At 42.3% G+C, this 13,031-nt stretch overlaps 1 protein-coding gene across 1 annotated transcript in view; it reads right to left on the minus strand.

Annotated features, from left to right (window-relative positions):
- Nucleotides 1–12,370, minus strand: part of slc7a9 (solute carrier family 7 member 9) — a 31,400-nt gene extending 19,030 nt beyond the window's left edge. Inside the window, exons 1-5 of the mRNA XM_055648354.1 lie at nt 12,213–12,370; nt 10,801–10,963; nt 6,158–6,305; nt 2,705–2,947; nt 105–230 (exon numbers count right to left, since the gene is read on the minus strand). Of these exons, the coding sequence (XP_055504329.1) occupies nt 105–230; nt 2,705–2,947; nt 6,158–6,305; nt 10,801–10,923 (640 nt within the window). The 5' untranslated portion in view covers nt 10,924–10,963; nt 12,213–12,370. The remainder of the gene's footprint in view (nt 1–104; nt 231–2,704; nt 2,948–6,157; nt 6,306–10,800; nt 10,964–12,212) is intronic.
- Nucleotides 12,371–13,031: the final 661 nt, after the last annotated feature.

The following is a 13,031-nucleotide window of genomic DNA, read 5'->3' on the forward strand; positions in this document are numbered from 1 at the left end:
CTGATGTTCACTTTAAAACATAGCGATAGCTCAAACAATCCCCGTGAAACAGAACATTCCTATCCTAGTACATCATTCATTGCTGCATCTCCTCTACCTCTCACCTTGTGCCAGCAGGACAATTCCAGCCACAATGATGACAGCAACAATCAGAAGTTTGGCCACGGTGAGGAAGTTCTGGACGTAACTAGCTAACTTCACACTCAGCGAATTCACCAGGGTGATAAAAACTGCAAAAGGAAAAACATATAAACATATAAAACATAAAATCAATGATCATAAAATGATCACATTTTTATTGGCATCTTTAAATTAGCAATTACCGGTACAATTCAAGATTAAAGATTCAAGATAGATTTAATTGTCACGTGTGCTTGATGGCACAGTGAAATGAATTTCCATACAGCCATACAATAAAAATCAACAGGACACAACACACTATAGGGTTTGACATAAAACATCCCCACACAGCAGAATCAAAGTTCCCCACTGTGTGGGAAGGCACCAAAGTCAGTCTTCTTCCTCCACTATTCCCCGTGGTCAGGGCCTCCCCAAGCCCTCCGCAGTTGCCGCTACGGGCGGCCCGATGTTCAGGACCACACGCCGGGGTGTTTAAAGTCCGACGTCGGGGCTGCGGGACGTCCTCAGCGGTGTGGACACAGAGTCGGCCCCCTCCTACCGGAGTCGGCGGCTTCCAAAGTCCGCAGGCCGCGCCGGGTGGAGACTGCTGCTGGAGACCCTCTACAAGGCGCCCCAGAACTCCACGATGCCGTTCAGCGCCGCCCGCGTTGGAAGCTCTCCGCACCAGAGCTCATGATGTTGGAGCAACGGCCCAACGCTCCGGAGCTCCAACGGTGACCCAGGTAGGCATCGCCCGCTCCGCGGTGAATCCAGCGCTGTGCCGCCGCTGTAGCAGCCCTGGTCCGGTTCCCGGTCCCCGGCAGGAAAGGCCGCTCCAATCCAGCTGGTAGGCCGCGAGGTGGGGGGCGAGGACGCGACTCGGAGAAATAGTCGCGTCCCCGCCAGGAAGAGACTGAGAAACGGTTTCCCTCCTTACCCTGCCCCCCTCCCCCACATTGAGAAGTTAAAGTTTCCCCCAACACAACACTTTGGACCAACTAAAAATAATAAAAAAGACAGAAATATCAGACAGGCTGTAGGCAGAGGCTGCTGCCAGTGCAGCGCCCCAGCGACCTCCAATGCGAGAATAGTTATCATAAAACAGGATTCTAGAACTGCTTTCACAAAGTTGTCAGAATGAAACAGCATGGAGCCCCACACGTGTTAGCTGGTGTAGCAAGTTTAAACAATGTGCATCCATCTCTCTCCATCTGTTCAGCACACGTCACTTCATCAGATTGGTTACAAGCCTACACCTGTGCAACTGCACCAACAGCTTCAGGTCTGATCACTAACTCACACGACAACGGGAAGTTATGTGAAATGAGGATCAGACGCGGAGAGATGAGCAGGCAGCGGGTGCAAGGCGGGCAGAACACGTCGAGATCTGCACCAGGCTCCAGTAGCAACTCCTTCAACTCTTAATACAAACTGAAATTAATCATCAATTAATGTTAATGATGTTAGAACATTGACCAGAACAACACAGGAACAGGCACAATGTCTGCACCACTTATAACCATACAGCATCTCTGTAACCAAGATGCTCCATCGACACCCATTTGCCCACATTTGATCCATATCCATCTATTCCTTTTCATGTAGACAAAAATGCTGGAGAAACTCAGCGGGTGCAGCAGCATCTATGGAGCGCAGGAAATAGGCAACGTCTCGGGCCGAAACATTGCCTATTTCCTTCGCTCCATAGATGCTGTTGCACCTGCTGAGTTTCTCCAGCATTTTTGTCTATCTTCGATTTTCCAGCATCTGCAGTTCCTTCTTAAACACTGTTCCTTTTCATGTACCTGCCCAGGAGTCTTTTAAATGGTGCTATTGTACGACCTCCTCTGGCAACTTGTTCTATGGACCCACCACCCTCTGTATGAAAAAGTTGTGCCTCCAGTGTCTGTTAAATCTTGCCCCTCCCGCCTTAAACCCATGTCCTCTGGTTTTTGATTCCCCCTCCCTGGGTAAAAAGATTCTGTACATTCACCTTATTTATTCTCCTCATGATTGTATACAGATCTACGATCACCCCCCCCCCCCCCCCCCCCCCCCCCCCCCCCCCCAGTCTCCTGCACGCAAAGAATAAAGTCCCTATAGGTCAGGCACTAGAGTCCTGGCAACATCCTTGTAAATCTTCTCTGCACAATAACATCCTTCCTATGGCAGAGTAACCAAAACTGAACACAGTTTTCCGAATGTGTTCTCACCAACGTCTTGTACCTTGTACAACTGCAACATCATGTCCCCAACTTCTATACTCAATATGTGTAAGAAGGAACTGCAGAAGCATTGGGTAAATATCTCACACACTGAATTTCATTTCAAAGAGTAGAGCAACTATGATGTGCTTTAAGATGTTAGACTGTCTGACATACAAAGTCATGCAAACTGTCGGGAAATCAGTTACAGATGATTTTAAACTTTTAATTTTCGCTCCAACGCCATGTTAAATGTGAAACACTTGAGCTATTCTGTGTTTGGAACTTGCTCTTCAAACTGAAACATTACTTTCAGAAATCATATTTGGTAAAGCACCAATAGATATGTTTATTTAAAAGATTCCTTTGTGGGAACTTACTAATAGCAACAGCAGCGAGTAATTTGACAGCAATCTGTGGTGGTACACAGCCTGGATAGAACGGAGTTGCTGCATATTCGGCAAAACTCAGACAAATTATAGCAAACGACGAGGGCTTGACAACAATTATACTCATCCAGGAGTACAAGAATGCAGGAACTGGGCCAAAGGCTTCGAGGAGATATGAATATTCCCCCCCTGATTGAGTGATCATGGTGCCCAGGTCGACATAGCATAGAGCACCTAGAAAAAAGGGAAAATACCATCATAATATGCATTTCATGATGTTATATCTACAAGTCCTCTCATATAATCCTATTGTGGACTCCAGGTAAATTGATACTATTCACCAAAAAGCTCGAAGGGCCGAATGGCCTACTCCTGCACCTATTTTCTATGTTTCTATGTTTCTTGTCTCAAATAAAGGGTCAGCTTTTCAGAATTAAGATAAGAAAACATTTCTTCCCACCCAGAGGATGTGAACCTTGGGAATTCTTTGCTCAACAGGCCGAGGAGACTCAGAGATGGGGCACTTTCAAACAGAATGATAGAATTTTGAATATTAATGGAATCAAGGGAATGGGGTTATTCAGGACATAATCTACTAGGATAGAGAACAGGGGGAAAGGGGCTGAAAACTCTGTAGTGTATACGATTTACAAAGTGCTCTGCAATTGCCTACCTACAAAAATTTGACAGCATCTTCCAACCTTAGGCTCTCTACCATCAAGAATGAAAAGACCTTATGATGATCAGGAACACATCATCAAATTACACATCACGAATGCAAATTATTTCATTGCAAAAATTTGAGTAAGGATGGAGGTTCTAGCATGTAGGGTCTTTTCTCTACCTGAAGGGTTTCGGCCCGAAATCGAGGAAGGACATATTTCCTTAGAGGGATAGAGACTGCTGCACCAGACCCCTGGGATGGCAGGACTGTCTTATGAGCATTTTTGTGTACCTGTCAGAATTATTATTCAAACGCATAGTTTACCACGTAATATACAGGCTATTAAGATTGTGGTTTAATATCAATAGCTTTTTCATCAAGGACACAATTTAAAACCGAGATGAAACAGAATGTGGAAAACCGCTCACAAGAGGGAAGATGGGCCCTTGTGGCTAAGGGAATCAGGGGATATGGATTTACAGAGTGGTGAATCTCTCTCTCAGCCATGCTTCTATAACCCATATTAACCTATATCAACCATTCTAGATTAATAGGAAGACACACTGGAAAATATAATTGAATTTCCAGCAATTTGACATGGAAGTGTGTCACATTGTTTATATTTGCTTAAGTGCCACCTGAATCTACTGTTCTCTTTATATTTCTAAACTAAAATGCATAATATTAATGCATAAGTCATTGAAAGTAGGAATGCAGGTGCAGCAGGCAGTGAAGAAAGCAAATGGTATGTTAGCATTCATAGCAAAAGGATTTGAGTATAGGAGCAGGCAGGTTCTACTGCAGTTGTACAGGGTCTTGGTGAGACTACACCTGGAGTATTGCGTACAGTTTTGGTCTCCTAATCTGAGGAAAGACATTCTTGCCATAGAGGGAGTACAGAGAAGGTTCACCAGACTGATTCCTGGCTGATCATCCAACTAGTATCCCATTCCTGCCTTCTCTCCATACCGCCTGTCCAACCCCTTAAGAATTTTGTAAGTTTCTATAAGAAGAAAGACTGGATAGACTCGGCTTGTACACAGTGGAATTCAGAAGACTGAGGGGGGATCTTATAGAAACTTACAAAATTCTTAAGGGGTTGGACAGGCTAGATGCAGGAAGATTATTCCCGATGTTGAGGAAGTCCAGAACAAGGGGTCACAGTTTAAGGATAAGGGGGAAGACTTTTAGGACCGAGATGAGGAAATTATTTTTTACACCGAGAGTGGTGAATCTGTGGAATTCTCTGCCACAGAAGGTAGTTGAGGCCAGTTCATTGGCTATATTTAAGAGGGAGTTAGATGCGGCCCTTGTGGCTAAAGGGATCAGGGGGTATGGAGAGAAGGCAGGAATGGGATACTGAGTTGGATGATCAGCCATGATCATATCAAATGGCAGTGCAGGCTCGAAGGGCCGAATGGCCTACTCCTGCACCTATTTTCGATGTTTCTATGTTTCTATTAATTGTATTTACACTCGATTCTGGGAATACAACTTTAAGCCAATTTACAATGTCATGCACATTTGTTCAATTATGACTAAAAGCAAGAAACCAGTGATGAAGTTTCAATGTTTTACAATGACACAGGGAGGAAAGAACTCTTATTTTGTTTGAGAGTTATCTTGTACTTAGATTGGTTAAAAGGGACAAAACTCTTAGGAAATAGGCAACGTTTCGGGACAAAACCCTTGGAAATTTCCTTCGCTCCATAGATGCTGCTGCACCCGCTGAGTTTCTCCAGCATTTTTGTCTACCTTCAGCTTTATAGGTCTTTGGTTAAGCCGCATTTGAACTATTGTCTGCAGTTCTAGTTGTCCCATTACATGATACATTTGGAGACTTGAGAGGATGCAGGGAAGGTTTGCCAGAATGATTCCTAAATTAGGGTATTAGCTACAAGGAGAGGCTGGAGAGGCTTGGATTATTTTCTCAGGAACACCAGAGGTTGAAGGAAGACCTGACAGACGTATATGCAATTATGATGAGGCATAGATGGGATAGATGGACAGAACAATTTCCTCCTGCATGGAAATATCAAATATTTGAGGGCATTGATTTGCGAATGATCAGCCATGATCACATTGAATGGCGGTGCTGGCTCGAAGGGCCGAATGGCCTACCTATTGTCCATTATGGCGACGGGGGCAAACTTTAAAGGAGATGTACACAGACGGTGGTGATGTCAATAGTGGGAGCAGATATGATAGTGGCATTTAAGAGACATTTTGATAGGCATATGGATATGTCGGGGTATGGAATACGTACAGGCCTTTCCTGACGTCCACTGAGCGAGGGCTATATGTATACATGTATGTAGTTTGTTTGTTTATACTATTCTTATAACAAATGTAAAGCACTTTGGCCAACGAGAGTTGTTTTTTAAATGTGCTATATAAATAAATGTGACTTGACTTAGCAAGAGATGATCTTGGCATCATGTTCGGCAAAGACATTGTGGGTCACAAGGCCTATTTTTTATATTAGTACTTTCCACGTGCTTTGTCATTTTCTTCAGCTGTTGGGCTACAACTATTATTTTGTCATTGAAAAACATGACGAAAAGATTTTTCACCCAAAGTGAAGTGGGAGCTTGGAACTAATTTCCTGCATGAAAACTGTCACAATATTAAACAAATACCTGAATTATCACACAAGGGCTTATTCCTAGAAGGCGAGGGAGGAAAGATTGAGTTTCTATTTTGAATGTCACGGACACAATGGTCTCCTTTACCATTGATGTCGTCATTCAAACACATATATTCTAAATGCAGCAGCTTACCCATTGTTGCCAGGACACCACAAGCTGTCCAGGTAATCAAACATGGTCCGACTGCTCCAGTATTGGATAAAACAGATTTGGGTGATATAAAAATTCCTGAGCCAATCATGGTCCCCACAATGAGACTGATACCGCTGGCCAGCCCAACCTTCGTGTGGAGAAAATAGAGAGAAAAATGTTTTAACAAAGGATAAGAAAACAAAGCCATTAGCCCATTTTATAGACAATAGACAATAGGTGCAGGAGTAGGCCATTTGGCCCTTCGAGCCAGCACCGCCATTCAATGTAATCATGGCTGATCATCCCTAATCTGTACCCCATTCCTGCCTTCTCCCCATATCCCGACTCCGCTGTTTTTAAAAGCCCTATCTAGCTCTCTCTTGAAAGTATCCAGAGAACCGGCCTCCACCGCCCTCTGAGGCAGAGAATTCCACAGACTCACAACTCTCTGTGAGAAAAAGTGTTTCCTCGTCTCCGTTCTAAATGGCTTACCCCTTATTCCTAAACTGTGGCCCCTGGTTCTGGACTCCCCCAGAAGTGTACAAGCCCAGCTGCTCCATTGTCTCAGCATATGACAGTCCCGCCATCCCGGGAATTAACCTTGTAAACCTACGCTGCACTCTCTCAATAGCAAGAATGTCCTTCCTCAAATTAGAGGACCAAAATTGCACACAATACTCCAGGTGTGGTCTCACTAGGGCTCTGTACAACTGCAGAAGGACCTCTTTGCTCCTATACTCAACTCCTCTTGTTATAAAGGCCAACATGCCACTCACTTTCTTCACTGCCTGCCGTACCTGCATGCTCCACACATTTTTGTCCACACTTTATACATTAGTAAAGCTGAGCTACTCCTTGTTGGCTCTGAATCTACACTCTCAAAACCCAATATCTGTTAATTCCCCGTTGCTGAAACCATCATACCAGTCTCCACACAAGTTAAGAGCCTTGGTGTTATTTTGGACAGTACCCTTTCTTTCTCCAGTCATATAAACAATGTCTCCCAGATTGCCTTTTTCCATCTACGAAACATCTCCAGACCACGCCCTGCTTTAACACAACACTCCACGGAAGTTCTAGTCAATGCTTTGGTCACCTCACGCACTGACAACTGCAATGCGATCCAGACCAGGCATCCCCAACAAACGTATTCTTCGACTTCAACTCATCCAGAATTCTGCAGCATGGATTATCACAAGATCATGACTAGTCCACTGATCATGTCACAAAGGAATAAAATTGTATTATTAACATTTAAAGCACTTCATAATCTTTCCCCAGTTTATCTCACAGACCTCCTTCAGACTGACACCCCCTCCCACTCCCTGCGGCCTTCATCACCAGGTCTACTGGCACGGCCACCCATCCACCTCAGCACAATGGGTGCCAGGGCCTTATTCCACGCTGCCTAAACTGTGGAATTCACTAACCCCCTCACATCCACACACTGGACTCCAGGACAGAATTCAAAACCGCTCTTAACACCTCTCCTTTTAAACTAACTTGCTCATTTTAACTGCAACAACTGCATCTTATTTTATATCAATCTTAACTCGTTGTGCTGTGCTTTGTTGCTTATTGTATGTTTCTTACTGATATTATGTGATGTAAGGTGACCTTGTCTTGACAGACACCATTAAATAAAACATATTATTATTATACAGGTATTACATTGAAGTTCCTCCAAATACTTACATTGTCACGGAATACACAGTGAGTATAAAATAATAAAGAACATGTGAATTGTATTTTCTTACCCCAAATTATAAAACCAAGGAACAAATACAAACATTGAGAACAATGTACTCTTGTAGTCGACTGATTTTATAATCTGCATGCTTTGTCATTTAAAGTAAATATCTAAATTAGATTGTGTTTAATATATTTCTATCCAACCCGCAAGCCACTGAGATATCTTTCTCACACTTCCTCAGTGTGGCATAATATGGCAATTTTTGAAATTATTCTCTCTCAACCATAAATTACTTATTTTTGTAATATTTTAATTATTCTCTCTCAACCATAAATTACTTAATCAAAACAAAGAGAATACAGCCCAAGAGACAGTCGATCCAAGTCTCCAATCTAGAAATACCATTTGACAACTACATTTTGGTTATGTCTTTACCAAACAATCTAGCTAAGCTGTGATTTTGTTATATATCCATCCACTACATAAATGTTACGTAACAAGGCAATACGGGGAGAAAAGATGAGGTACGAAGGTAAGCTAGCCAAGAATATAAAGGAGGATAGTAAAAGCTTCTTTAGGTATGTAAAGAGGAAATAATTAGTGGAGACCAAAATAGGACACTTGAAGACCGAAAAGGGTGAATTTATTTTGGGAAACAAGGAAATGGCAGATGAGTTGAACAGGTACTTTGGATCCGTCTTCACTAAGGAGAACACAAACAATCTCCCTGACGTACTAGTGGCCAGAGGATCTGGGGTGACGGAGGAACTGATGGAAATTCTCATTAGGCAGGAAATGGTGTTGGGTAGACTGATGGGACTGAAGGCTGATGTCTATTCCCTCCAGATATGCTGCCTGATTCATTGAGTTCCTTCAGCGCTTTGAGTTTTGCTCAAGATTCCAGCATCTGCAGTTTTTGTCTCCCCATCAATGCATGAAGGTGGCCTGTACACAGAAAGCCGCAATGTTCTCCACAGATGCTGCCTGACCCGCTGAGTTACTCCAGCACTCTGAAACGTCACCTATCCATGTTCTCTACAGATGCTGCCTGACCCCCTGAGTTACTCCAGCACTCTGTGAAACGTCACCTATCCATGTTCTCCACAGATGCTGCCTGACCCCCTGAGTTACTCCAGCACTCTGTGAAACGTCACCTATCCATGTTCTCCACAGATGCTGCCTGTCCCGCTGAGTTTCTCCAGCACTATGTGAAACGTCACCTATCCATGTTCTCCACAGATGCTGCCTGACCCGCTGAGTTTCTCCAGCACTCTGTGAAACGTCACCTATCCATGTTCTCCACAGATGCTGCCTGACCCGCTGAGTTTTTCCAGCATCTATGGAGCGAAGGAATAGGCGACGTTTCAGGTCGAGACCCTTCCGGGTCTCGACCCGAAACGTCACCTATTCCTTCATCAGTCAGAAGACGGGTCTGAACCCGAAACATCACCTATTCCTTCGCTCCATAGATGCTGCCTCACCCGCTGAGTTACTCCAGCACTCTGTGTCCTTTTTTGTGTGGAGTAAGGCTTTTTTCCCCACAAAGAGTTGTAGGAGTCTGGAAACCACTGCATGAGGGTTAAGGGTTACTGCATTAGGGGTGGCGGTGAAGGCAGATATGATGATGGCGTAAGAAGATTTTAGACGGACATATGAATTTTCAAGGAGTAGAGAGATATGGAGCATATGCAGGCAGATGTGATTAGTTTTAGTAGACATCATGTTTGGCACATACATTGTGGGCTGAAGGGCCTGTTACTGTGCTCTGCTGTTCTGTGCATTGGACAGTTCCCATGTCAGGTTTATCGTTATCTTTAGAAACATAGAAATTAGGTGCAGGAGTAGGCCATTCAGCCCTTCGAGCCTGCACCGCCATTCAATATGATCATGGCTGATCATCCAACTCAGTATCCCGTACCTGCCTTCTCTCCATACCCCTGATCCCCTTAGCCACAAGGGCCACATCTAACTCCCTCTTAAATATAGCCAATGAACTGTGGCCTCAACTACCCTCTGTGGCAGAGAGTTCCAGAGATTCACCACTCTCTGTGTGAAAAAAGTTTTTCTCATCTCGGTTTTAAGGGATTTCCCCCTTATCCTTAAGCTGTGACCCCTTGTCCTGGACTTCCCCAACATTGGGAACAATCTTCCTGCATCTAGCCTGTCCATCCCCTTAAGAATTTTGTAAGTTTCTATAAGATCCTCTCTCAATCTCCTAAATTCCAGAGAGTATAAACCAAGTCTATCCAGTCTTTGCTTTCCAATGAACTAAAAAGAACCGAATAAAAATGGTAAGGCAGAAAGAACAAGATTCAGATTCAGATTCAATTTTAATTGTCATTGTCAGTGTACAGTACAGAGACAACGAAATGCATTTAGCATCTCCCTGGAAGAGCGACATAGCAAACGATATCGATTTGGGGAGAACCCACAAAATGGGTTTTGAGCTGACTACGGAAACTAATATTTTTGAATGAGAAGCTTGTGAAAGAAATCCCATTTGGATTAGAACCTTTACAGAGGGTAATCTCAGAGCAAAACTGGTAAAGAATATGAATATCGAAAATATGTTTTTCACAAATACAGCCATTAAGACAGTCTTTTGATGTAACAAAGGGGGATAAAATAGTTTGATTTATTCAACCTACAACTGGATGCCATGGCAATTTCCTGCATTGATAGTTAGTTAAACTGAACATTAGATCTAGTGTATCTGTACTGAAATGAGCTGGAAATTGATCGATGCACAGAAAGTAACCAATTTAAAATATGGCATATTAAAAAAAAAAAAATCATATTTTATCTTCTTCAGAGAATCAACATTGCCCCTGATCTCGAAACTTCTTCATATAGTTTTGATTCACTTTAAAAAATTAATTTTGCATTTAGTCGCACAAAGTTTTTAAACTCAAGACACTTCCCCGAGTATTGCTGGCAATCCCATACTTGCCTGTTTCTGTAAAGCCACATTTTTGGGTTCATTCTGTTTGTCATGTAACTCTGTTTCGATTGTTTCTATGTTCCCATTCCCCTTTGTATCAATCTTTCTCTCGGTCACGTTCATCTCATCCATTGTCGCTGGTTTGTCAGCTCTGGAATAATTGCTGGTGAGCCTGTAGGGTTACATGTCTGCCAGTTATTAGGAAGCAACCAACAATGAAAGATCATAGCTTGCAGAGGCACTGGTGTATGTTTATATTGCATAGAAAGGATCGTCTGCAGGCCACAGTTTGGGGCTTAATGCTAATTACTGGAATGCGAGACAGTGCTTTCATTTTGGCATTTCAGGAAAAGACAACATCACTGGATCAAACAACATATTTTCTGAAAACTTGAACCTTCTACCTGAAGTAGTCAGTGGAGGTCATCAAAGACTCTAGCTGTTAATTACAATTGCAACAAAACCAATAGGAAATAGAAATTTACTACAATGATAAAAATCACATATTTTTCCTGGATTACAACAGAGTTTTCCCTTCAGACAGGGAAATAACAAATTCCATGACAAATCATATGTTTGACCAGATAATTTGTATTATTAATGAGGCTAAGATTTATAAGCTGTGAACAAAGAGCAGGAAGATCCCACAGAAACCTAAATCAGAAGATCCCAAGTCTTGGGTCTGTGTGAAGAAGGGTCTTGACCCGAAACGTCACCCATTCCTTCTCTCCAGAGATGCTGCCTGTCCCGCTGAGTTACTCCAGCATTTTGTGTCTATCTTCGATTTAAACTAGTTCCTTTCCACACAGGAAGATCTCACGTTGTTTTAAAGATCCCGTTAAACTTCAACATTTTGGAAAATATCAGAACATTACTCCACTAGTCATTTTATAGACTATCATTCTGCAAATTGACAAAGTAAATTTCAATTTGAAATCTAACTAATGCAGCAGCCACACTGGTGGCATCGATAGAACACAAGATAGAGGCACCATGTACACGATGTCTTTACATTTACAATGAGAAATGGAAATACAGGTACTTTCAAAGTGAATCCTACAATTAAGACAATTGGAAGTACCCCTGCTAAATATTATCATCTTTAAAAAGCTTTCATCTCATTTAACAAAAAAAGCATCATGTTGTTATTAAGCATAACTTTATGGAGAATGTGAACCCTATCTAGTATTCCATCATCTATGTTATGTTGCTAAACTGAAACACAATACCTAGATTGTACAACACAAACTTGGTCCAATACCAGTTCCACCATACAGGCGTTTAAAAAAAGTTGGTACCAACAAGTTAAAACAGATTTTCCTTAGAAATTGGTGGTTACTGTGGTTAAACTCAGTCACAAGTCTTATTATCTACTTTAAATAACTATTGCTTCTAAGGAGACTTAAAATGACACAACCCACCTTTGTAGCAGTATTCAGCAGTTTCGATGAAATGCAAGAAGAATTGTGCTCGGAGATCAGTTTTTCTGATTGTAAAAGCTGCAACAGTTTGCCAACTGAGCTGTCAGTGAGAGATTCTGAAACATTCTTCTGTAATAGTTCATTCCTGCTGACTTGGTTTTCTGAATGCACTTTGCTGGTCGAGGAGAACATATAAAGTAATGATTAATCAAAACAGTACACTGTATCACCGTCATTAAGATTTTTATTATTTTGTTCAAAATCAAGGGCGAAGAGCAAAGCTTCCTTTAATGGCTGATAAGTTAATGTGTTTTATTTGCATACAGTTTTACAAGTTCTGCTTTTCAATTCTTAACGCTGTTATGGTGAGAGACTACTTTAATAAGTTATGAAGTTAACTATTTAGGAAAATGGGAAACTGAATTCCAAATTCATAATGGTTCACAAATGAGTTGAGAGTGTCAGATCCAACTGCCCCACATTCACCAGGTAAGGTATATACAGTGTCCTCCATAATGTTTGGGACAAAGACCCATCATTTATTTGTTTAAGAGGGAACTGCAGATGCTGGAGAATCGAAGGTTACACAGAAAAGCTGGAGAAACTCAGCGGGTGCAGCAGCATCTATGGAGCGAAGGAAATAGGCAACGTTTCGGGCCGAAACCCTTGGTTTCGGCCCGAAACGTTGCCTATTTCCTTCGCTCCATAGATGCTGCTGCACCCGCTGAGTTTCTCCAGCTTTTTTGTGTACCCATCATTTATTTATTTGCCTCTGTACTCCACAATTTGAGAGTACAAAAAAAAAATCACATGTGGTTA

The sequence above is a fragment of the Leucoraja erinacea genome, chromosome 17 (genome assembly GCF_028641065.1).
Source record: "Leucoraja erinacea ecotype New England chromosome 17, Leri_hhj_1, whole genome shotgun sequence".
In the NCBI taxonomy this organism is placed as follows: domain Eukaryota; kingdom Metazoa; phylum Chordata; class Chondrichthyes; order Rajiformes; family Rajidae; genus Leucoraja; species Leucoraja erinaceus.